Source organism: Anticarsia gemmatalis, chromosome 6 (genome assembly GCF_050436995.1).
Source record: "Anticarsia gemmatalis isolate Benzon Research Colony breed Stoneville strain chromosome 6, ilAntGemm2 primary, whole genome shotgun sequence".
Classification (NCBI taxonomy): Eukaryota; Metazoa; Arthropoda; class Insecta; order Lepidoptera; family Erebidae; genus Anticarsia; species Anticarsia gemmatalis.
Genome location: NC_134750.1, coordinates 710,581 through 736,532, shown reverse-complemented (window position 1 = coordinate 736,532; position 25,952 = coordinate 710,581). Strand labels below are relative to the sequence as shown.

Below are 25,952 nucleotides of genomic sequence, written 5' to 3'. Positions count from 1 at the left end.
TGTCCAATTCGTATTTATTGAACCTTGAGGAAAATGATGGAATTTGTAATGTCGAAGTTGTTCAAGCCGCCCGTATGCCTACGGGCGGCTTGAACAACTTCGACACTAGGTTGACCACTAACCATACGACAAGAAGAAGACTTCTACGAGTTTGGCAACTAAGTGTAACCCAATACTGACATGCGTTAAGGATCCAGTGTATTCTTCTATCAAAGAGGATTTAGGACCGAATAAAATAATTACACATTGAAAAGAAAAGCTATTGTGCTGTGGCCATTGCATTTCCAACACCTAGATTTATAAAGCGAAACAAATCGTTTGCCCTATTCCCAATACGTAATCATATTGACCTGAAAGTTATGCCTTAGAGATTATAGCTTTCGTTTAAATAGCAGCGATTGTTCCCTACAGTTAGAAGTTAAGGTCTGACTGCGAGAAGAACCACTAAGATGAAGATTATATTTGTATTGCTCTGCTTCCTCGCTATGGTTTTCGGTGAAGGGATAACCCTTGACCCATGTAAGTTCTCTATCTATACTTAATATTATAAAGCTGAAGAGTTTGTTTGTTTGTCTGTATGTTTGTTTGTTTGTTTGTTTGTTTGAACGCGCTAATCTCAGGAACTACTGGTCCGATTTGAAAAATTCTTTCAGTGTTAGATAGCCCATTTATCGAGGAAGGTTATAGGCTATATATCATCACGCTACGATTTATAGGAACAGAGTACCAGTAAAAAATGTTACAAAACGGTGACAAAATTGACCCATTCTCTCTTATGTGACGCAAGCGAAGTTGCGCAGGTCAGCTGGTTTAATATATCTAACTTATATTGATTCATATTAGACTGTCTCTGTAACGCAGTGGTTTAGGTCGCCACGCCGCTACCATCGCGTCGGGACGTTGTGGGTTCGATTCCCACACGGAACAATTATTTTTGCGATCCACAAATAATTGTTTCGGGTCTGGACGTACTTTGTGCCCGTTGTTTGTATGTTTGTAAAAGGCCCCGCGAGACAAGAGCAATTCTTAGTGCGGGAGTTGTCTTTTAAAAAAAAAAAAAGAAAAAGAATATGTATTTTGGGTGGTGGGTTCGAATCCCACCCGGGACAAATATTTGTGAGACGAGCGCGTGTATCTGTTCTAAACCTGGTTGCCAATTTATCTGTATAAGTATATATTTAATAAATTAATCATTTATTCAAATAACTTAACTTTATACAATTTTAATTACATTACGTCTACAAACTACTTGATGGCAATGGTTGTAGGTGCTTGAACTAGGTAAATCTGTATTTCAGGCGGGAAAGACTATTTAGATTACATAACAAACGAATTAGTTTAGTTAAAATATTTGAAATACAATAACGATAATACCCATTTATAAAAGTCATTTAAAAGTATATTAGTATGTTTATCAGGATTTGATCAATTCTACCCCCAACAAGATAAAATAGGGGATGAAAATTTGTATGAAAATTCTGTCCTAACTCACAAACCACGCTGATGAAGATGCGGGCAAAACTAGTCTTCTAATAAATAAGTAACTAATAAATAACCAAGTATGCATTTTACGATTTGATATCATTTTGATGACGAAATATTCATAAGATTTCAAAAAAATAATTTCTGTGTTATAGATGCCAAGGATTCAGCGGCTGATCAAGTTGCTGCAAAAGCACCAGGTGCCGTCAAGATGTTTCGTACACCTTATTCTTAGAAAGAAGGAATAAAACACCAACTATTCACACTGTTTTTTTTTATTTCTAGCCACCTTTTACTTTTAGTTTAAAAATTAATCGGCAAATTAGTTGATAAGCGAGAGCAGCTGAATCGACTTTACAAATTATTTCTATATTTCTTGAAGTAAGAATATGATTGTTACCGAGAGAAAAAATATTGTTTTTTAGCCCATTACTGTCCCACTGCTGGGAAAGGGTTTAAAAAAGGGATTAAATTAATTTATATAAAAATAAACATTTTAAAAATAGACCGTTAATAAACATTTTAAAAATAGACTGTTAGGCGGTACAAAGTTTGCCGGGTCAGCTAGTTCTTAATATTTTTTTTATATGTCTAACTATATTTTCTTCTTCTTCAGAAGATTCATCTTGTACAGGTATTTTGTCTTCGTAATTCTGGGCTATTAGGTGCGGTTGGTGCCAGCCAGGTCGACACCAGCACTTGCCTTCAATGCACGCCTCATCTAAAGCGTTAATTTCAAACTCTTCACAAAATCTGCTGCATTCTTCGTCAGAGTCACATTCCACATCATCATCATTTTCTGAAAGAAAAAGAAAATTGTTACTTTTCTCTGATAACCTTCGTTCCTCAGTATACAATTTATTACCACGCAATTTTTAGCTCAAATCAGTGACGCCGTTTTTCGTGAAACAGGAATTAAACATCAAACACATTTACATACATATATTAATTTATACATACATAAAATTATGGATGTGAATGAGGCAAGGGAAGTTTGTAAGGATCGTATCAAGTGGTCTCTGCCAACTTGTATGGAATAAAAGCGTGATATTATGTAGATACATAAATTCACGCCTGAAAGTTGGAAGCCTGACAACCAGTCTTACCGAGTGGTACCTTTTCATAACCTAACTGGGTTGTGGAGGTCCGATAGGCAGTCGCTCCATGTAAACTACTGGTATTCAGGTGCATCCTAAGAGCCATCTCTAACATAGTTGGAAGAAAGTTTGATGATTACTTAAGTAAATGAAATAATGAAAATGAGGTGCTCGTGGCTAGTTGCACTCACCGGTCGGTAAACAATCAGTGGGTTAAGCAACCTTGGCGCGGTCATTCCATAGATGGGTGGCCGCATAGTGGTATTGGAACTGAGCGTCTCCGTACTTCGGAGGGTACGTGAAAAGTCAGTCCCGGTTGTTATCAATAAGATAACAGTCGTTCAACCATGTCAAAGGCCTTCAGGCGGCTTGAACAACTTTGACATTAGGTTGACCACAGACCATACGACAAATGAATGACTCAAGTAAATAATGATGCCATCAAAAACATTCTGTAAAAAACCTCAAGTCTCGCCGTAAAAAGGTGTGAGATCTATATAATACCAAGTCGATTAATCTATTTAGTCTCTACTTAAAGGACCTTCTGTCTTAAGTTATTACGTATGTTATTATCATGCCAATTTAAAAAAAAATACCTTTAAAACAAATAGACCGACCTGGCCATCGCATGATTTGATTATTAGTTTGTATCACACTACACAGCACGACGAGAAGTTAATGCTCCTGAAATGTTAATGGCGAATTTGTGTTTTCTTGCGATGACCAAGTCGATCTATTTGTTTTAAAGGTATTTTTTTTTAAATTGGCATGATAATAACATACGTAATAACTTAAGACAGAAGGTCCTTTAAGTAGAGACTAAATAGATTAATCGACTTGGTATTATACAGGGTGTCCCAAAACTCAACGATAATCTGAGACCGGATGAAAGGCCAAGTTATACCAGTTCTGGGAAAAATAAAAAAAAAATTCCATATCATATAGTTCAGCAATAATAGACATTTTTCAAAAAAGTTGAAATTCGACACCCTTGGTCGCATTTTCAAGTCCTGTGATCACCAATGTCACAATTTCACTGTGTTTTTTTTAATTTCGTGATCTTCAATAAATATGCTATTAATCGTAAAACAAATTTATACACAAAACATTGTTAATTTAATAAAAAAAGGTAAGTTTTAGTGAGTCATGGTTTTCAAAAATATCGTTAGTTGACTTTGACGCTTCGTATTGAAAAAAAAATGTACTACACTACCATTGGCAAGTTATATCAAAAGTTGGCGCATTTAATCAAGATTTCAAAATGGTGCAACACTTGCCACTTTTCTTTCCATTAAACATGTTATTTTTATTTGAACGAAGAGTATCCTCGCATATGGATCGAACGCAGTAGTTCAATCGTATGACTTTCTCGTTCCCCCGATCAAAATCCAGTAGATATTTTTGACTGGGAACGCATAAAAGAAAAAGTCTATTCAAAATCAATACAAATCTATCAGAACTTCGCCAAAAAATTGACACAGCGTCAGAAGAAATAAATGCAAGAAATTTTGCACGATTGGCGAAAAGATCTTTTGTACGCCGTTGCAGAGCCTGTATTTGTGCCAGAGGAAAGCAATTATTTTTAGTAAAGAAGTAATTGAGTCAGTCCATAACCAATATTTAATGTAATAAACATAATAGGTAATAATCATTAAAAAATAACAATGAACGAACCATCGTTCTTATTTTATTATTTTCCTTAAACTAAAGTAATTGCGAATTGTTTTCCTCTGGCATTCTGCATACAGGCTCTGCAACGCCTTACAAAAGACCTTTTCACCATTCAAGTAAAATTTCTTGCATTTATTCCTTCTGACGCTGTGTCAATTTTCTGGCGAAGTTCTGATAGATTTGTATTGATTTTGAATAGACTTTTTCTTTTATGCGTTCCCAGGCAAAAATATCTACTGGATTTTGATCGGGGGAACGAGAAAGTCATAAGATTAAACTACTGCGTTCGATCCATCTGCGAGGATACTCTTCGTTCAAATAAAAATAACATTTTTAATGGAAAGAAAAGTGGCAAGTGTTGCACCATTTTGAAATCTTGATTAAATGCGCCAACTTTTGATATAACTTGCCAATGGTAGTGTAGTACATTTTTTTTTCAATATGAAGCGTCAAAGTTAACTAACGATATTTTTGAAAACCATGACTCACTAAAACTTACCTTTTTTTATTAAATTAACAATGTTTTGTGTATAAATTTGTTTTACGATTAATAGCATATTTATTGAAGATCAAGAAATTAAAAAAAACACAGTGAAATTGTGACATTGGTGATCACAGGACTTGAAAATGCGACCAAGGGTGTCGAATTTCAACTTTTTTGAAAAATGTCTATTATTGCTGAACTATATGATATGGAATTTTTTTTTTATTTTTCCCAGAACTGGTATAACTTGGCCTTTCATCCGGTCTCAGATTATCGTTGAGTTTTGGGACACCCTGTATAGATCTCACACCTTTTTACGGCGAGACTTGAGGTTTTTTACAGAATGTTTTTGATGGCATCTCACTTCTTTTTGTAGAGCGAACATAAGTCCAATTTGTATGGAAAGACGTTTTTTTTCATAATTCAACATATTTTCCTATGGGAATGTTGTCCAGTTTCATGGGCTAAACACCCTTACCCACCCTATACCCCCTCCCGTTATGCCTCATATAGTAGGTACCTATTTTCACCTATTTATTTATTTTATTTTCTACAGTAATAATAATTCATTAACTGCAAATGTAACCTTGTAATCTTATACATTTATATGGGGTTACAAAGTTATTGTTGCAGTTGGTGTATTTAGAAAACTGGACCGAAATTAGAAAATATTAAATTTTTCCCATGATTAAGACACTAAACCCTATTTGTATTCTAAATTTTAAGCTTCTAAGTCTGCTAGAAGTACCTTAGACTTTTGATGATCGGTGAGTCAGTGAGTCAGTGAATCAGTGAGTGACAAAATTCAAAATTTTAACAAGTTGTCATTCTTAAACTACTGGTTCAAATTGACTGAAATTTTAAATATACCGTGTTTATACAATGACTGATTAGTTGCTGAAAATCCAGGCTTCTTGTTTTATCCACAACGAAATTATAGGGGTGTCAAAAATAGCCCGAATTGCTTCGAGAAAAGGATGTTACGGCCGTGCCGCTTTTTTTTTGCTCGACTTGCGGGGGCACTTCCGTGCCCCCAGATTCTGTTACCTGACGCATCATATTCACGTATGTATGGTGGTTGTGTTCTAGGTAATGGCTCCTCATCATATGTTATTGTCATTTCCACATCTTTTACAATGAATACAATTATTTGAAACAATTGGCAACATATCAACCTATTCATTGTTAAGTTTAAAATCTATTTTGGTTCAATCGTTTATCATTAAACCTGAGTTGAAGTTAACCACTATGATACAAATTTTATTGGTTTTAGGCCATATACACGCTCGTGACAAATATTAACTCTTAAATAAGTTGTTTTTTGTATAACCATCGACAAACTTCAACTATTTGTGTTGTTAGAAAATATTCTTATGGTCCAACAACTTAGTAGAGAGTCTTGTATGCAAGGTTTGCGGCTATCGAAGGTAAATAACATTCAGAATTTAGAACATCAGTGACCCGCAAGCTGATGGCAGTCTGTTTCATAAATCCGCGTTACCTTGAAAACGAACAGAATTCTTAAAAAATCTCTGGTATCTGCCTACCTCTGTGGGAAAAAGGCGTCATATTATGTATTTGGGTGTAGATTTCCTACTTCCATTCTAGATGAATCACAAGCTAAGGCTTTTTACCAAGTTGTCGGAATATAATATTGTTTCGTGTTATCAGTTGATTGAAAATTTTATACTTTTTACGTATAACGTAATTTTTTTGTATTTTATACCTAGACTAGCTGACCCGCGCAACTTCGCTTGCGTCACATAAGAGAGAATCATAATTTTCCCCGTTTTTGTAACATTTTTCGTTGCTACTCCGCTCCTAATGGTCGTAGCGTGATGTTATATACCCTAAAGCCTTCCTTAATATATGGGCTATCTAACACTGAAAGAATTTTTCAAATCGGACCCGTAGTTCCTGAGATTAGCGCGTTCAAACAAACAAACAAACAAACAAACTCTTCAGCTTTATAATATTAGTATAGATTAGTATAGATTATTTGTTATTGGCCTTCAAGTATTAATTTTGTATATTATGTTTACTTGCTTAAATTGATTGGCTGGCTCATTTTTCTAGCAACTGGGTGCCTGGGGATGCTCATTGTAGACGCAGGAGACCCAAACAAAGGTGGTTGGGTGAAGGACACATTTCAGAATGTCGTCGGTCGGAGCTAACTGCCGATAGAGTAGGTAATTTGGATGGAATTGGGGAGAATTTCGCTTTTTCTAAGATTTGTGTTCTTTTTTATTTATTAATAAACAGCAAGCATTTTGTTACTTATTTGAATACTGCAAAGTGATTGCACAAAATTGAATCGATTTTAGAATTCCGATTCTTTTGATAAATATAATATATTAGTATTTATTACTTTTGCTACATATAAAATCACCAAAATGTACACAACAAGGGTGCACACATTTCATTAACCTTTACAGTTTAATCCGCAATCCATCGGATTCATTCGTTTTTTCGATAGTCCTTCCCAACGAATATCGTTCTGGCAAAGCGGCTGATCAAATCAACCGTTTATTTGTGCGGAGGCACTCGTCCGTGGCGGATACCGCGGATATTCCCGCGGATACTCGGATATTTGCGGTGTGCATTCACAATTTAAATAGCGCGCTCGTATACGATGTTGTGTGCCCACTAATTTGCACTGTCCTGTTCATGTAGTGACGTTTGGACGCATTAGCTCAAATGTTCTGTTTGTGTGTGGTACACGGTTTAGCGGTAATTCATTGAAATTCTATGGTTGTTGAGTTTAGTCCAATGGCTAGTCGTTAGATTTGAAATCACTTGATTCATTTTTATACCTATTATTAAAAAATGTATAATTTATTCAGCTACCTTTGTACCTCTAAGCCCTAAGCCATGGATAAAATTTATAAACAGATAAAATTACAATAAAATAGTCCACCATTTGTACAGAAAGTATACACGTTATAAAAAATCATATCAACGAAACAAAAGCGTTTTGCCTATGTAAACAAGCAATCGACGACAGATTTACCACTACAAGCTTCCCAACGATAATACCAATTAATCCTAAATTAAAACACCTCCGAACAAAATGAACTGCAATCAAATTAACACGGAACTACCCTCGAAAATGCGCAACCGATTTGTATGAACCAAATGTTTCGTATTGACGGGAGATTGCAACACGAAATTAACCGAATTTACACGAATAGTGGCGAGCAATCAGCGGGATGAGTCGGATATGGACGTTTTAATACTTTATGTTAGTGGCTGATTTCCAATCCAATATGTTTGTATGAATTTGATTTGGGGTTTTAGAGGCATATTGTTATGCATTTTGGATCAGGTATAAGGTCCGATTTGACGATCATAGCTAAGATTACAGATGTCATGATGATAAAGGTGTCTCAGGTTTGTTTCGGTGATGCATGGTTAAGGTGGTCATCACTGTAAATGAATATTCAATACTATTTTTGTCTTGCCCTTATCCCACGTTAAGAAGAATCGGCACGACATCATTTCGTTTCCTAGACTATGCAGTAAAGAGATTTGGATGATTTTTACGACCGGCCGCCTGGCCGATGTCAATATTTGTAATCTACAATAGGGAATATGCGTAAGATTCAAATAACGCTCAAATATTTTTTTTCCTAAAGTTTATTGCCTAAGAATTGCGTACACGTTAATATTTTTTAATATAATTACGTTTTGAATTAGAAATTATGAAATAAAAAGTGCAAAAAATACGAGAAAAATTCAAATGAGCTGAAACGCAACGCTATTGGTCGGAACGAGTTGTGACGTCAAAGTCTATTAATAACAAATAATACTGTTCTCAGTTCTGTGCTGTTAACGATTTAATTCCGTTTTATTGTGATTTGAAGTAAATATTGAAGTTATATTACATTTTTTTCGTAAAAATAATGTCAAAAGACTTACAGAAAAATGACAGATATTGGTTTCGTCAAAGCATAATCGGACAATCTCCCGAAAATTGATGTGTTTATGATGACCACGTTTTTTGCATCAAACCTGGATTTTACGTCTACTGAAATAAAAGGGGTGAAAGCAGCAAGGTAATTACATAATAAATATTATGTTTATTCGATTCGCCACGCATTATTTAGATAATATTCTTTTAATTTGAGCTATTTTTAAAGGAGATGTTGATACTTCTTTACTAGGAATAGGAAATGGAGATACCGCTGTATTTTTTGTCTTGGCACACAAATTTATATTAACACCTTTACTCCTGTAATAGATTTTACTATTCACTTGAACAGCTTTGTCAACATACATCTTCTCAGTAGATAATGAAGTGCTGCAACCAGCTTCACAGAGGTTTTTCATTTCTATATCTTCTATGTTCACCTGAGATGAAGATGCACTTGTACTTGCTTCCATCTGATCAATTTGTGACAAATCAGTTAGCTTTGTAGTGCTAACACTTTGTTTAGCGGGTGGTGCGGATAAAGCTTCTTCAATTATTTCTTTATGTTTTCTCTTTTTGTAAGCTTTTCTCTCCAACGATGGCTGGGTTTCAGTATCCTTTTGACATTGGAATTTGTGAGGGAGGATACCTTTCTTCAATCTTAAAACAGTTTTGTGTTTTTCTTGCAAATTCATTATTTTGTACTCAATATAATTAGCTGTATCCTCTTCTAACTGAAAAACAAAAAATAAAACATGAAATTAAATGTGAAACGGATAAATAGTGCATATAAGAGTTTTTAAAATAATATTAGTTGGCAATAGGCATTTTTGTGCACAAATATATTGAAATTCTAGAATTCTGTTCAGTGTCACTGGGTTTCAGTCAGTAAAGTGGTCGTAATTGTACCAAACCTTTGAACATAGGGCCTTTTTCAAGCAAGGTTGTAATGCAAGAGGTTATAATGTGGGCACTAGCAAAGTTTAGCAGATAAATAAACAATTTGTACATAAAATGGAATGAATACTTACGTCGAAATAGTCTTCACAACAATATAAACAAGTTGATGGAGATATCATGTCTCTTTTCATGATTCTACACCATTTTTTCCTTACTGCAGCACCTCTTGGTACAAGAAAAAACACTTTATTTGGTGCATTTTTATTTGTATTTTTACATAAGGCCACGATACAGTACTTGAAAGTTGGTTTACTGCACTCCTGCATTGTGTAATTGAAATAAAACAAAATAATTTCATAAAATAGAGGCCGAAACACGTTTGTAGCTATTCACTAGTTCATTGCTATTATAGACTTTGACGTCACGTCAAGCGCGCCAAAATGGCGGTCATTTAAAATGATGAAATCAGCCTACTATTTTAAAACTATTTATTTCGAGCTAAATTTCGTTTTTTTTTAGCTGTTTCTTTTTTTACGTTCATAATAATGATGTAAATTATCATTTAAAAAAATAAAAAAAATACACGCATATTCCCTATTACCTGTTTTGGGTCTGATACCTTTACTTTCGATATCTTATGTCAATTGTACCTAATACATCAAGAGTCCCTGTGACATAAATAACTTCTTAGTGCGGTAGCTGTTAAGACAAACTAACTTTGTAAAGGTGAACAACTCTTACACAGTCAAGATCACAATTTGTTATTTCTAAGTGTTTAAAGCAGATGACCAGAGACGATTCATTCTTCGACAATCGTCATATTAATAGGGAACAGTCGCTTCAAGGATTCCTATATGATTACAAAGCGTATTCATGACACGTACTCAAATGAGACCTTACCTTCGGGATTAATGAAGGACAGTCTTTTGTATACCAATAACCGGTTTCCATTAGCTCCCGTCTCTCATAATTTAAAATAACCATCACGGTTGCACTCAATTTACTACATTCAAACTGCAACAGCAAAATTCCTTCTCACAATTAAAATAAACCATGTCAATTTCAACGGCCATTTTGAAAATTTGAACAAAATTGCGACGTCATGTCACCTCATAAGAGTAATACAAGTAATTGTTTACGAGAGTGCGTAGGTGTGGGGCCATAAAAACAGAGAGTTATGGACGTCGCTCACGTTATTTATGTACCTGAGTTACGGAGGAAGGATGTTAAGTGGTTTGTACATTGTGTGGATACTGTTTGAGCTGGAAGTAAATAAATGAGGTACGAAAGTGGAGATTTGGTCTTACCCTTTTGTTGCTATTGATCAATTACTGTTATAGATTAAACTGAACCTCTTCCAGTTATGTATTTTTTATCAAGGATTTGTATTTTGCTGTTTGCTTTCACTCATAAAAAATTAATATCAAAGATAAAAAAAAACTCTTTCGATTTTTATATGATTTTCTCCTGTCTCCTGTTTAATTCTATTGGACTTCTAGTTTAAATTCTCAGACAATTTCCGCTGAGCTTATTTGTGTTATAGTATCTAAAAATACTACTTCCCGTCAAATATGTATATCACTTAACAAAAATAATAATCGGTTCGAATGTTTTGTCACAACAGTTACTTGACGCGCGTAATTGGCGTCGCTGTACATTCTCGTTACACGCGCACGTCGCGAGTGACGGGAGCGGTAATGATCCGCTTATTTTGTGGCCCCACGACATCTTTATGTTTTCCTTTGAAAAGTTGCATTTTTTCGAATAATTTCTGTTGTGAAAGAAATTCGTGTTTTGCAGTCGTTAGTTTTATTTTAATAGTTGTTATGAAATTGTTATAATTATTTTGGTATTTTTATTGTTTGTTTTGTTTTTTCGGACATTCTTTTTTGTTTCATCTTTAAGTCGTTTACGTAAATTGTGATCTCATAGAATCTTTAAACTAAAAAACTACTTGTGACAAATATTTGCCTGTTAGCTTTGCATTTCTCAAAGTCTCTTTGTCTTTAAAACTATAAGTCCTACATCAGATTACAATTTTCTCATAGCTTTCTTTTCAAACTTTAAATACCCACAACCTAAAAACACCCTAAAACGAAATGACTTATTATAATTATTAATTAAAGAGTAATTCATGTCTATGTCTACAAAACTATCTCTCAGAACCTTAAAAAAAGGTAACAATTTTCTTAAGACAGACTCAAGCTATAAATACCCGCAAAATAAAAAAGAACTTCAAACAAATGACCTATAAATCGTTCTACAATCGTTATAAAGAGGCGTACACACGGCACAGCGTGAGTCTAATGGCGATCTGAGTGGTTTCACGTGTACACACCTTAAGCGCAATCGCCGAGGGCGGGCGGGGGCGGGCGGTTAATCCCCTACTTTTAGTTTTTTAACTTTGAGCGCAAAGTGCACTATGTATTGCTCTCTCATAAGAGGATTTTGTGAGGTTCATTCTGTTATGGGGTATTTGAGATGGGGTTTTTGTGATTAAGAATTCTAATGTTGGGTTTTAGAAAGATAATTTTGATTTGGGTATGTTATATGTCTCATGATAAAAAATTTGACTCTCGTGGAATGACTTTAATTTTCCAATTTTTGATTTAATTATGATTTTTCAGCTTTTTGAATGAGGAGAGAGTTTGACTCTTGTAAAATTACCTAGCTTCACTGAGAACACATTTTTCACTCAGCAATCTTTTGGTAACAAGAAATGATAAAATAATGCCCTGATTTTGGGAACCTACATTTAAACAATAATAGTATTTTTATTCCACAAAATATTAATATTCGAAACATAGACTAGACTGTAACTATAAGAATAATCTAAACATTTCTTCTTGACCGTATTAAAATACCATACAACGTTAATTCATAGTAAGTACCTATAGATATTCTTATCAACATATTACATACTGAGTCAATTTTCAAGTTGATATCCAACAATAAAACTAACCACGAATATTTTCTTTATTTTTTATTTCACCTAATAAAAGTGTTTTATACTTCATTTAACTGCTTATCTCATAGGTATATAGTCTGACAACTTAGTACGAAGTGGTTCATGATTTATTTAGAATATAATCAAACATTTGTATGTTTCTTAAATTACGTACTTGTATCAAACAGTCCTCTGTCAGCTGCCAACTTTGCGTAACCTACAAGGCTTTTTACAGAGTAATAAAATTCATTAGGCTAGTCTTTCTTTCATCTATGTTGGAGTCGGCTTTCAGCCTCACCGGAAGCATCTGAAAACCAATTTAACCCATTAAAGTTCCATTGCTGAGCAAGGGTCTCCCCGCGGAATGAGTAAGGCCCTGAGTCCACTACGTGAGGGTTGGGGACTTCGAAACCCTTTAAGACAAACCTTTAATACACTTATACACATAACTTCAAAAAGTCATTGTTGTAATGCCTTGGGCACGACCACTTGACCACTGGCATGGGAGGCGTTACATAAACCACCCGGCTATCACCGCTGTAAACAATATTTTATATAAAATTTTTGTGTTGTTAGACTATAGTAATAAAATATAAAAACGCTTTAGTTTGGCACGTAGTAACATAATAAAAATGTGTTTTTCTATAGACGTATGATGGGAAGTAGTAAAATAATGTTTTCGCACGTTTCTTAATTGGTAACTGAGAGACATCGACTGTTCGTTTATAGCAGTGATGTAGTTAGTTAGCTGGGTTATGTAGAGAAACGATTTTAAAACGATAATAGTAAAAAATATAGTTGCATTTTTTATTTGTGATTGGATATAGCGCAGAAATACAAAGTTATATTATTTATTGTTTTAATGACAGTGATACTTGGAATTACATGCGATTTGTTTTATTAACCATTAAAATATTAATATAGACATATCTTTATGGGTTGGTTTTCATGCGATATTTATTTACCTAAAATATTTTTCAATTAGGTGTAACAATTATAATCTTATATGTATTACAAATTACTCGAACTAACCTAAAGATATTCTAAGATTAGATCGTTCTTAGAATATCTGATATTTAAGCACCAAATACAATACGTGCAGTGACTAAAAATGACGTTTCCAAAATCTAAACACAACTTACGTAACGTTATCATAACGTTTTCATATCGTTTCTACATCGTTCTCCTAATAACCACTACCAATATATCTGTCGCGGTACAATAAATGGGCCGGCCAGTTTCCCTGCCTATCCCAATTATGCCACAGCCGAGATGAAAGCACATATAAACATTTAATTGCCGTGAAATGACGGATCTTTACCGTTGTATTTATATACGCGAATAAACGTTCACTGTTTTTTATAATACTAAGTTTAACTCGCGGTTTTACTTGCAAAATGATTGGAAATTAGTTACTCATGTACTAAACTATGTTATTGTAATAGACACCCATTTTTTTCAGTGTTCCACCATCAATCGTAAGCCACAAACTTTATAAAATTCAATGTAACGTAATGTGTATATAAAATATTTTTCAAAATGAAAATAATCATCGCTAACATTTGCAATAACACCAATACCACTAAGACCATACGTACAATAGAACAAGGTAGACCAATATAACAGTAATTACATTCACCGATTCTGCCAATTGCACCCTGTAGAGTTTATCACTTGCGAAGAAAATGCCATACAGACAGACAGACGGACTGACACAGTTATTAATGCGTTTATATTTGTGCGTATTAAGATCTATGTGTCGAATTTTATACAGCTTTTTGTTCTGAATTCTTAAAATTTCATTGTTTTATGAGTATTTGTATAACTGATTATAATAAGAGTTGAGTCGGTGGTCTCTTTATTGAAGTTTATTTCTATTGTCGGTTTCAAAGTATGTGATTGTCGGTAATGATGGTTTGTGCGTGAGCTTTACTTTTTGAATTATTTCCTTTATTATCTTGGGCTTTTTTAATGTAGCTATTTTTTGTATGAACGTCAGTCAACATTTTAATGTTAGGTTATTTTTTTGGCTATTTGGCAATTGAATTCGCGATTATTTTTTCATTGTAGTGATTTTTTTATATTCTTTTGACAAACCTCAGTCAACACGTTGATTATCAGGTTATTTTTGACGCTACTCATTATTCAGGGTAATCGAGGCAATATATTATACAAAAAAAAATTTCGTACTGTTAGATTATCAAGATCTTTTAACTAGTCTGTATCTGTGCCCTACTGCTGAGCAGAGGTTGTTTGGATTACAGTCCGCTCGCAAGATATTTTATTAAAATAAAAGCTGCATACTTGTTTCAAGTCAAACGAGAATAAAACAATGTAGAATATTATCACTTAATTCTATTCTAGACGCTGTAAACGTTAAGCAATAACTAGAAACGAAAATAAGTTTCAAAATGAAACAGTCAAAAAGGGCATTTTAAAGTAACCTGTTTTCCACCCTTTTCGTTCTTGGCATCACCTCAAGGCCGAAGCGTCCAGTTAAATCAAAGAATTGGCAACACACAAAACAAATAGGCCATATTAAGCCATGTTTCTACGATCTTAAGCGGCCCATAAATTATGAAGCCCATAAAATATGCATATAAATTATGTATTATAAAATGTACAGTGCAGTTGCTCTATGATGTATAGGTGCGGGCCGAACCGAAGTCATTTACTAGTTTAATTTATGATTTTCTGTACCTAGTGCTTTTACTGGGTTTGAGAAATATGGACTTGTAAGGTGAAGTTCATACGCTTGGTTGGATGGTTTGAAGTATGCGGCGATTTTCAGTAGTTTCGTTATAATATTTTGTGTTTAAAATTTTAAACAGTGTTTAATTGGTCTTAGTTAATATCAAATCGTATTTTACAATTTTTTCCGTTACGCTAACTGCGATATTATAATAATTACTTTAACATTTAACTTAGACGCGACGGTAAATGGATATAAAATTAAACTCCTTCTGTTAATTCAATGTTGGAACATTCGCTATGTGCCGCAGTGATTTCTAACTTATATATTATCACGCCTGCTGTACCCAAAGGCAGAGGTGTTAGTATGATATGTATAATTATAAAGGTAGATAGGACTTCTTCCGACTTGGAAATCGAAACCAGAACCTCAAGGTTCAATGCCAGAAACATACCTGACTGCGCCACGGAGACAGTCTTACAGAGTAAAGCTAGAAATATAAGACAAAATTGGCTTCCAACGCCACCTTTACCACGCAAAATCAAAATAATACACGAACACGCTAATCCCCGTGTCATATCTCCTAAAATAATTCTAAAGACAGACATTTCCATAAATTACATCCAATCGCATTCTTGTTCACTTAACCAGTAAAAAGCATAGCCATAAAGCGGCGCACACACTGTCGACTGAACGTTTGCGATTCCACTGCGACAAACAGCTCAATTAGAGCCGGCGCACATTAGCAACATAGTATCTTCTTAATGAACTTCCTAGGTGTTGAGAGCTAAATATAATCGCTTTTCGTTGTCGCTTGCTGGTGCGTTTAGTGTGTTATAGTGTGGAGGAGGACTATTATTATTGTTTATCTGATATAGATTTTTGCTGTATTTTAGTTGCGAAAAGTGAAAATACAAGAGACGGGACCAAGTGGCGTCCTCTGGTCAAGAGACCACTCAGTCACACTTTTTTTTCATAGGACTTGGTCTTCCAAGTCCTATGAAAAAAAGTGTGACTTTATGGATGTATGTACGGAATTAATTAATGTTTGAGAAGCAATAACGATCGAAAACTATTGTAAGGTAGTAAGGGAAGATTGCTAGAACGCATTTTTGTGTAAGTACTAGTAAATCTGACATATAAAATTACTTAATTAAGAAATTAGTTCCTACAAATGTACAAAAGGCGCTGATAATTTTTTTATGCAAGTCCAAAATACTATTGGCTAGATAAATATATAAGTAGCTTGATCGTATATGTGATAGGTAAAAGAAAATTGGAAATGACCACGTCCATACCGGGGAACAAAAGAACTAGAGGAAGTGAGTGTATTTTAATGTAAGGAAAGTCCTGAATAAGTTTCTTTCTCGTTGTAAGCATTAAATAAATTAAGCAATACAGAGTCGATCTCCATAGTAACAAATGAGCGACATTCAATGCGCACACAAGTCGTACGCGCCAACAACAACACGGAAGTACCTTTGTGTACAACTTTGTGGATCGAGTTTCTTATATTTTGTGCAGGTATTTCAGCCTGCACTGAAATTTCCTTCAAATAATTGTTCTCGTATCAAAGCTGCAACAATTTGAACTTGCCTAAAAGATTGTCGTAATGATAAAAAGGATCAACTATTTATTTTACTTATGATTTTATTTTAAAAAACAATTGCTTTAAGACGACACTAACCATAAAATAACACCTAAAAGCTTCAGAGCTTCACAAATTTTAAAAAATATTTAAAAATTGTTTACCTGAGTTTTGATTCTCGATGATATAAATGAATAAATAAATTTTATTAAAATTTTCAGGGCCGTCATTATCTTCATATTTGTACTCAATACAGATTTAGACTTACTTAAAGAAATATTCACTATGTAAATACATTCCCTTGATGAAATAATCAAAGATCACCACCTCATATTTCAGTAATAACTCCTTAAATTAAACGCAACAGCTTGAACCGAATCCAGAACACATCCTGAATGAAAATTGGCCCACCTCTACACAAATTAGCACGTTAACACTTTATCTGTGTCTCTAGTGAAAAACGGTATAAGTCTGATTTTGTCGATAATTAGTTAAGTATACCAAAATGTTTAGAAAAAAATGCTGAAAACAGATATTGTTTATTCTTAAAAATGAGAAAGAAGCAATGTGCAAAAGTAATTAACTTATACAAAAATATTGCAAAGATGTAATCTTTTTTATCTTTTCTTTTTTTTTTAAAACAACTCGCGTTGTGGTGACTTTTACACACATACAAACAACGGACACAAAGTACAACCAGACCCGATAGAATTATTTGTGGATCGCACAAATATTGTTTGTATGGAAATCGAACCTACAACCTCCCGGCGTAATGGACGCGGCGTAGCGAGCTAAATCATCGGCCACGGAGGCAGTCTAAATTCTGAACTCATTTTCGACAAAATCGGAATTTAATTTTTCTCTAAAAGCTATCCATGTGCAAAGGGGGTTAACTTACACAAAAATGTTGCACAGGTGAGACATAAATGCATAACATTTCGTAAAAAATATAGACAAAATCGGCCTTATAGCGTTTTCCACTAGCGGCACAGATAAAGCTTTTAACGGTGCACCTCTAAATAGCAGCTAAACGATCAGGTGCTACCGACACTCGTATAGCAGGAATAGCAGCAGCAGACAGATACAATAACGTTAGTTAATGTTAATGTTAGCTGCATTACCGACAACTGTTCGTAATAGCACATATTTATGATGTAAAGGTGGGGCGCGTTTGAATTTGGTAGGCGAGTTACTGGAAGATAGTGACTTGATGAGGACTTTTGAAGATTGTAGGTATGTTATGATGATTTAACACTGTTGTGCTTGCAGATTTTTAAGTTATTAGTTAGTTTGTGTTGTAATAATGAAATGATTGCTAAAAATTGGTTTGTTACTCACATGCTAACTATAAGAATTCATGTGAATCATATTTCTGGAATTTTTACAGGAAATATCTTTATGACAGAGGTGTATAATCTAAAGTGCCCTTTTGCCAGAGTTTTTATTAAGCAATTTTAATTATCTACAATGGACATTACTATGTCTTACGGTATTTTTTTTTGCCAATCAACCAATCATAAACATTCATTTGCTTCAACTTCACTTCATTCAACCTATCTACATTTCCCAAACTAAAATCATAATTTAAGTTGATTTTTTAAATCTTTTGCCAAGATTACGAAAAATATTAAACACACACTCTAAACTTGCATTCTAGTACAATGCCAGTGTACTCTCTCGTTCAAACAGTCCACCAATAAACGCCAGGTATTTACGAGAACCGTGCGTGCGTATTACATTCAACTGTTTAACCTACACTACAAATATTAGCGTTATGTTATTGTGCCTGCCGTTTGTGCCGTTTGTGCCGTTTGCGCCGGTTATAACGGCATGAGGTGTACGGCTTTATACGTGACTTGGCATAGGTGAGTGAGTTCATTAATACGACTGTTTGTTAAGTGTTATCTAAGAGTCTGTTATTCGTAATACGTATTTTAGGAGCGGTTTCACTGTTTACAAATAGGTTTCAGATAGTTGCTAGTTACAGTAACAGTAAATTTCTGAAAAGAACTGTAAAATTTCTAACGTGTGGTTTGCTTAAGGTTTTTTGTGACTAATCAAGTAATTGGTTGTCTAGTAAGTGATGATTGAAATTGAAAAAAATATATGAGACGAGCCAGAGCCTTGGTAGGACGTCGACTTGATCATTTTTACCTTGAATGAGACAAATATCTCTGCCTCTGTCTTCGAGACTTACTTACTGGATATTTTATATTACACGTTTTTCATAGAAAACGGTTATAGTTGTAACTATTAACGTGGTAAGTAATGTACACAGTAAGAGTCAAAAACATGTAAACACTGGCACATTTTCAAACCCATTTTAATTAACGAAAATAGTGAAATGACTACTATATATTAACTTGAAAGTAATTTGACTATTACTACGCATTTTTTACTGACCAATAGCAATAATTAAAATATATTTGTATAACAAAAATAATGTGTTACAGTGTAGACATATTATTTCTGCCGCTTCCTTTACACCTTAGTAATTAATTTAATGTCAAGCGGTTGAAATGGGACGACGATTGTTAACGATGCTTTTAGATCAATAAATACCTACGCCAAATCAATTATATTGCTTCCCAATCAACACCAAAATATCCTCACTCGTACTGTCTACAAAGTAACTATCTAAAGCACCTTTAAGCCGGCTTTTCACTATTGGATATATTACGGCTGCCAATTTTATTGAAACCGCCTTACGATGCAAGACTTTGTTTATAGTGTCCAAGTGTGTGTACAATACACAGATACACCCTCCATTCCCTCAATATGCGTGATTGAGGGAATGTAATCGGTCCGTGGAAACTTTGAAAAAAAAAATAGTAACACTCAGAGTATGTTTTAGTTCTTAGCCAGGGTTAAAACAGGCCGTCGCAGCCGCATATGCTACCGTGTTTCAGAAGGCACGTTAAAATATTGGTCCGGTCTTTCCTTTTCAAAGATTTTTGATGGTGGTTACCAGCATGCAGAAACTTGAAAGTCTGACAACCAGTCTTACCAAAGTATTATAACCTCCAGTCGCTCCATGTAAAATACTGGTACTCAGTTGCATCTGGTGAGACTGGAAGCCGACTCCAACATAATTGGAAGAAACGCTTTCTTGATAATAATATAGTCGCCTACACCACCAATCGCACTACATAGGCAGTCAGTGACTTTATACATTAGTGTAAATAGTCCCATAGTGAAAAGCCGGCTTTAAATCAGAGCAACAAAACATGAACATGTATAACAAATAACTAACAAACACCTGCTTATGCCTTGACTGTAACTAATGCGTGACAACCCTAAGCCGCTATAGTGCGTCGATGTACTATTAGTAACTATTAGGGCTGAGCCGCTTTGAGCCGCGGTAATGAAGACTAATCGACAATTAAATCAACAGGTTAGCAAGTTAACGCGGATTTGCTGTGGATTTAATTCTGTTTAGATATTTATGGATTGCTTAACTAGTTAGTAGTCGATGTAAGTATATGTGAAATTTACACTCACGACTTTCTTCGTGTTGATTGCTTAAATATTTCGACTACTATTCGCCCATGGCCAGTTGCGCTCACCGGTCGGTAAACGATCTGTGTGTTAAGCAGCCGTTGGCGCGGTCATTCCATAGATGGGTGACCGCATAGTGGTATTTGAACAGGGCGTCTCCGTGCTTCGGATGATACGTAAAAAGTCGGTCCCGGTTGTTGTCGATTAAGATAACAGTCGTTAAGCCACGTCAAAGGCCTTCGGGCGGCTTGAACAACTTTGACACTAGGTTGACCACTAACCATACGACAAGAAGAAGATTCTATATAACTGTAGCTCGCTGCTCACGTGTTAATTTCTGCCTTTCAATATAAATTGCTATGGTCACACATTCTTGTTTATTAAATACGGAAATTTGGATGGATATTTCTTGTTCTTTTACATAAAAGCTACTAATTTTAACGCCTGTAAATTGTGCGCGTTTAAATGTATCGAACTCACAAATACCAGACGTGGCAGCCTAGCTACCTCTACCATAGTTCCGAAGATGGCTGGTCAACCAAAATATAATAATAATTGCTGCCTGTCGTTGCTTTGTTCGGGTGTACTGAAATAACCTTAACAAACTGTTCCCAGCATTTCTATGTATTTTTTAAAAAATCGCATGAAAATCCCTGCAGTAAGTTTTGACTTTATCGCAAACAAACAGACGCGTCTGGAGACTCTGTCCAATAATCGCTAGTAATAATAATAAATCTATGTTTGAATCAAACAAATCTCATCAAACTCCCATACATCATAGCAACTGAGACCATTAATCCATACATACACGTTCCATACATCCATAACTCAATGTTACCTGACATTTTGTATGAACGTCTGGACGTCTTCATACAAAGTAGATCTCATACATTATCTCCTTAATAGAGCGTAGTATTTAAACGCTTGATAGACTGATGTATGGGTCTATTTGAAGTTCAGGACTTTTTGTCAACTATGGTCAGATATTAATGTTCCTTTACTTTTACTAGCGAACTGTAACTGTTGCTATTTGAGAAAGTTATAAGAAAACTAGGCTCGTGTAGTCGTTTCGAGTAGATTCGTGAACCATGCTCTTACGGCCGTTTTCAAAATTATATCTACTATTTACTAACTACTGACAAGCACTGTATATATCACTAGCTGACCCGCGCAACTTCGCTTGCGTCACATAAAAGCGAATGGGTCATAATATTCCCCGTTTTTGTAAAAAAATTTACTGGGTCTCTGCTGCTATTAGTTGTAGCGTGATAATATATAGCCTATAGCCTATCTGGATAAATGGGCTATCTAACACTGAAAGAATTTTTCAAATCGGACCCGCAGTTTTTGACATTAGCGCGTTCAAACGCACGACCTCCCGACGCAATAGTAGCGGCATGGCGACCTTAACCACTGCGCCAAGGAGTTGCAAATAGAAACAAGAAAGACAAATCGTTCATAACGAACAGTATACACATATTTATGCTCACGCCTCTACCATACAGTACCAAAATACCAAATCTTAGGAAATCAATCACCGCAAGCATATATGAAGAGAAACCAGTTCCTAAATACTTTCACCGCGTGCACCCACAGTTGCAACATAAGCCTTAAGAAACATTCATTCAAATAGCGAAACAACACACCGACACACACTTGAACATCAATAAAACCTTATAAGATATACATTATGTTAAAAGAATTTAGGAAGCCAAGGATTATAATATAAATTTATAATGAGATGATGATTGACCTAATGTTCTAGGTTTTGCTCTCGGCTTTACTCGATTTTTGTTTTATTATCCCATTTACTCGAATCTGTTCTCATGGCGAATCTAAGAAAGTGGCCTATTTAATATATAATAGGATACGAGAATTAATGCGAACTAGCATTTTAAGGTAAAATGCGTGTTCGCATTAATTCTCGTATTCTATTATACAATTAAACACGCAACGCGATAGTTTAAAAGTGGCCTATGCCTAGTAATGGGGATGTAGACTAATAAAAATAAATATACATTCATATTTCTGGTCATCGGTTTCCTCTAGAAAAAAAAAGAAATTAGGCCTTTAAGTTTACTTAACCAAGTGCAGATAGGAATCTTTGCGTTCCTACCAGAATTGTTAAATGAAATTATATTAGGTAACTAGTGACAACAATATGATTTATAATACACACGTATCTTCTAAAAGTCATGCATGTGGCCTTGAGTTTGAACTTTTGACCACTTGAGTGGGAGGCGCTTTTATACGACTCAGCCAATTCACTAAAGAAAGTAAATAAAAAAATATTCGTCATCGTCATTGGCAAGTACTACTAGTGCAAAAAAAGTACAACTTAGGAAGAAATGTCCCTTCAATAAAGTTACCTAAAAAGGTCGAGCATTTTAATATAAGTGGTTATTTAGTAATGTATTTATTTGTGCGTAACTGACGGACAGATTTACTATCTATCTTTTAATCTGAGAATGTATATGGATGTAGACGGAGCATCTTCGTTCGGAAGGTCGTGCTCATAAATTAACATAATCATATATTTTTTATCTGTGTTTTGTAATATGCATGTATTTATAGCGATTAGGTTTGGTGGCATTAAGCTTAAAGTCAATGATTAATTTTGATCGTAGATTTTTTGAACCCTTTTTATGAGTCAAAATTTGCTTAGGTTGACTTAATTTTGAAATTATTTAAATACTAGCTGACCCGCCCAGCTCCGCTTTCGCTTATTCTCTCTCACCATAAATTATTAATAATTTTCCCGTGTTTTTAAATACAATAATTTTCATCGATTTAGCCTTAAAACTGACCGAGTTACAAAAAAACTTACCCCCCTTTTTCATCCCCGTAAAGACCGAATTTGCAAAAAAAGATAGTCTGTATGTTAGCAAGGACTAATAGGTATATAACCAAAAAAGTTTCATCAAAATCCGTCCCATAGTTATTGCGTGAAAAGCGGACATTAGTATAGTATCAGATTTTTGGCTCCAATTGGTTGTCATTTTAGTTTTTCTTTAATATCTATGTATAATGTACAGACATGAGTTTGTTGTAATATAATTATATGTATAAATATAGATAATTTCTGTTTTGATCCCTGATTGCCGTTTCATTTAAAATCAAAATCAAATCATTAATTCATTTAGGTCAAATGCTGACACTTATGATAGCCAATGATGCAGAGAGTGAATTTACCGCCAGATCGGCAGATAGGACCAATGAGAAGAGCTGGCAAGTAGCTCCTGGCCACTCTTTCTAATCGCCAAATGGTTTTAACAATATTTCTATCCTATTTGATTGCTTCCTGGTGTTTTGGTTACGTGCCCAATATATTGTAGTAGCTGGGAATCTATGTATGTATGTATTATAATCTTATACTTACAGGTCTTATTGTATTGGTATAAGCTCCAACTAAATCAGTCAGTTAAGGATAGGATCAACCAGCTTTCATTATAATGGTTACAAAAATACAAAGGATACAAAAACAACAATTGTAATTCAACAATTTAACATAAAAATAATTTATTATCAGAATACTTTTTGTAAATGATCGTAATTAAAAGTATTCGATTATTACACGGTGATATTTGTTCGACCTTGAACTGTCATATTCTAAGAAGTTGGTCGTAGAGTTAGGATTGAGTATTTTTGGACTAGATATTGGAGTGCGTGATGTTAACTTAGGGAGCGACGGGGAGGTGAGCGCCCTGGGGCTGGAAGCCGTTCTCGTCAGCGACGTAGGTGACGGAGTAGACCTGGCCGTCAGGACCGGTGTAAGAGAACTGACCGCGGACGGCGATGGCTTCGTTCTCAGATCCAGCGTTCTGCACCTGTCCCTGCTCATTGTGGCTGATGCCGTTGGAGGTCTCGTAACTGTCCATGAAAATAAAAATTGTTATCGTTTTATTGATGATACCAGCGGCAACGTTTTCAAACATAACTTTAACTAAGAATTAGACTGCGATCTATTGGTTAATATTTATAATTGAATACTGAAGAAGTAATATGTTTGTTTGTATTCTTACCCATAGCTGAATCCACCAACTCCGATGTTGTCGCTCTCGTAGCGGAGGACTTGAGCGTCAGCGTCGGGGCCAGCGGGGGCGGCGACGGCGGCGGCGACGAACAGAGCGACTACGATGAACTGTCGAAGGAATTACATGATTAGGACGACTCCCTCCAAGTACATTTGAAGAGTTATGAACGTCTTCCAATATAATAGAACGACAATAAGTTGACAACAGTTGAGAGTGAATGGTATCCATAATGCGCGCAGTTTAGTTACAATGAGCCACTAGGTGTTAGATGACACTGGATTGTAGTTCACTTCAAACGTACCGATTTCATTTTGGATGAGTTTTTGTTTGTCCTGGGACTGTGTTACTGAGAGGCAATCGAGCGACTGATGCCTTTGGTTCGTCTGGCGCGCCATTTATACTGGTAAGCGCTTCGTTGCACGACAAGGACGCGACTTGACATTTGAACTTAGGTGCTTCTTTTCATCATTCATTTTTGGAACTATTCTTATTTTGGATATAGGCTTTTTAATTATTAAAACACACGCATACATAATGAATAATATCACGCACTGTTCCCATGGGTATAGGTCATTCAATGTACATTATGGCTAATCAAAGATTCAAGAACAATTTCTTAAGAATCAGATTAATAATTCAGCGATATGTGTAGGAAGACATTTTATTAAACAAGTGATCTTTAAAGCAATAAAATTGACGACATTTTTCCGATGATCTTACGTTAATTTATTCCACCTAAGTGCATATCATCACTACGAATATCTACATATCTATACTAATACTAGCGGACCCGACAGACGTTGTCCTGTCTAATAAATTAAAAATTAATAAAAAAAAACATTGTCCAGCGGACAAAATTGTGAATCTAAACCATTCTCAGATTCCCTTGAACACACACAAAAAATTTCATCAAATTCGGTCCAGTCGTTTAAGAGAAGTTCAGTGACATACACACTTGCGAGTTTCCTTTGTATACTCCAAGTTTAATCTGTTAGTCAAATTCTATAAAACAACTGTCAGTAAATGAGCTAATGCTCAATGCTGGAAAGTGTATCAAAGAAGTACAATCACGTGCAAAAATATGTATACATCATTGTGTTCACCATATCCCAGGTTACGTAAGGTCAATACAGCATGTATCACTTGTAAAACCATGCTGTAAGGGATTTCTATCCGACTTTTTTGGTATAAAAATACCCTTTTAATAATGTTTGATAGTAAACATAAATACACAATAATTGTTTCACTATTTTTATGTTATAAAATAGTGGTAATATTTCTACTTCTCCTTAAAATAATGCTGTTGAAAATATGTACTCGTATTTTGCTATTGATCGTACAATCATGCGTACTTACAAACTTTCATCCATTTATCTATCCAGGTACAAAATCACACCAAATGTCTTTTCTTTGCTAGAATCGCACCGCAATATGTGACCATATTGTCCATTGCGCCACACATGTCATCAATTCACAGATTATCCTTGAATGTTGACCTTAAACTTGCCTCCTAGTAGGCGCTCAGTTTCTTAAGAATTACACACGAATTAGCGAAAGGTCGCAAAGCGTCTCCTTACGTAATTCTCAAATATAGGAAACCACAAGTGATGATGGCGAAATTTTTGACCACAAAGAGTTTGAGGTGCAGT

At 34.9% G+C, this 25,952-nt stretch overlaps 1 protein-coding gene and 1 long non-coding RNA gene across 2 annotated transcripts; one reads left to right on the top strand and one right to left on the bottom strand.

The window, feature by feature from the left end:
- The first annotated feature begins 81 nt into the window (after positions 1 to 81).
- LOC142973841 (uncharacterized) lies at positions 82 to 1,745 on the top strand. The gene is made up of 2 exons (XR_012959527.1): positions 82 to 519; positions 1,638 to 1,745. It is a non-coding gene; the product is annotated as an uncharacterized LOC142973841 (long non-coding RNA).
- A 21,998-nt stretch (positions 1,746 to 23,743) lies between these two features.
- LOC142973840 (flexible cuticle protein 12-like) lies at positions 23,744 to 24,732 on the bottom strand. The gene is made up of 3 exons (XM_076115862.1): positions 24,605 to 24,732; positions 24,292 to 24,410; positions 23,744 to 24,139 (listed from the first exon to the last, which is right to left on the bottom strand). The coding sequence occupies exons 1-3, from the start codon at positions 24,611 to 24,613 to the stop codon at positions 23,947 to 23,949; spliced, it is 321 nt and encodes a 106-aa protein (XP_075971977.1). The 5' UTR covers positions 24,614 to 24,732; the 3' UTR covers positions 23,744 to 23,946.
- Between the last annotated feature and the right edge of the window lie 1,220 nt (positions 24,733 to 25,952).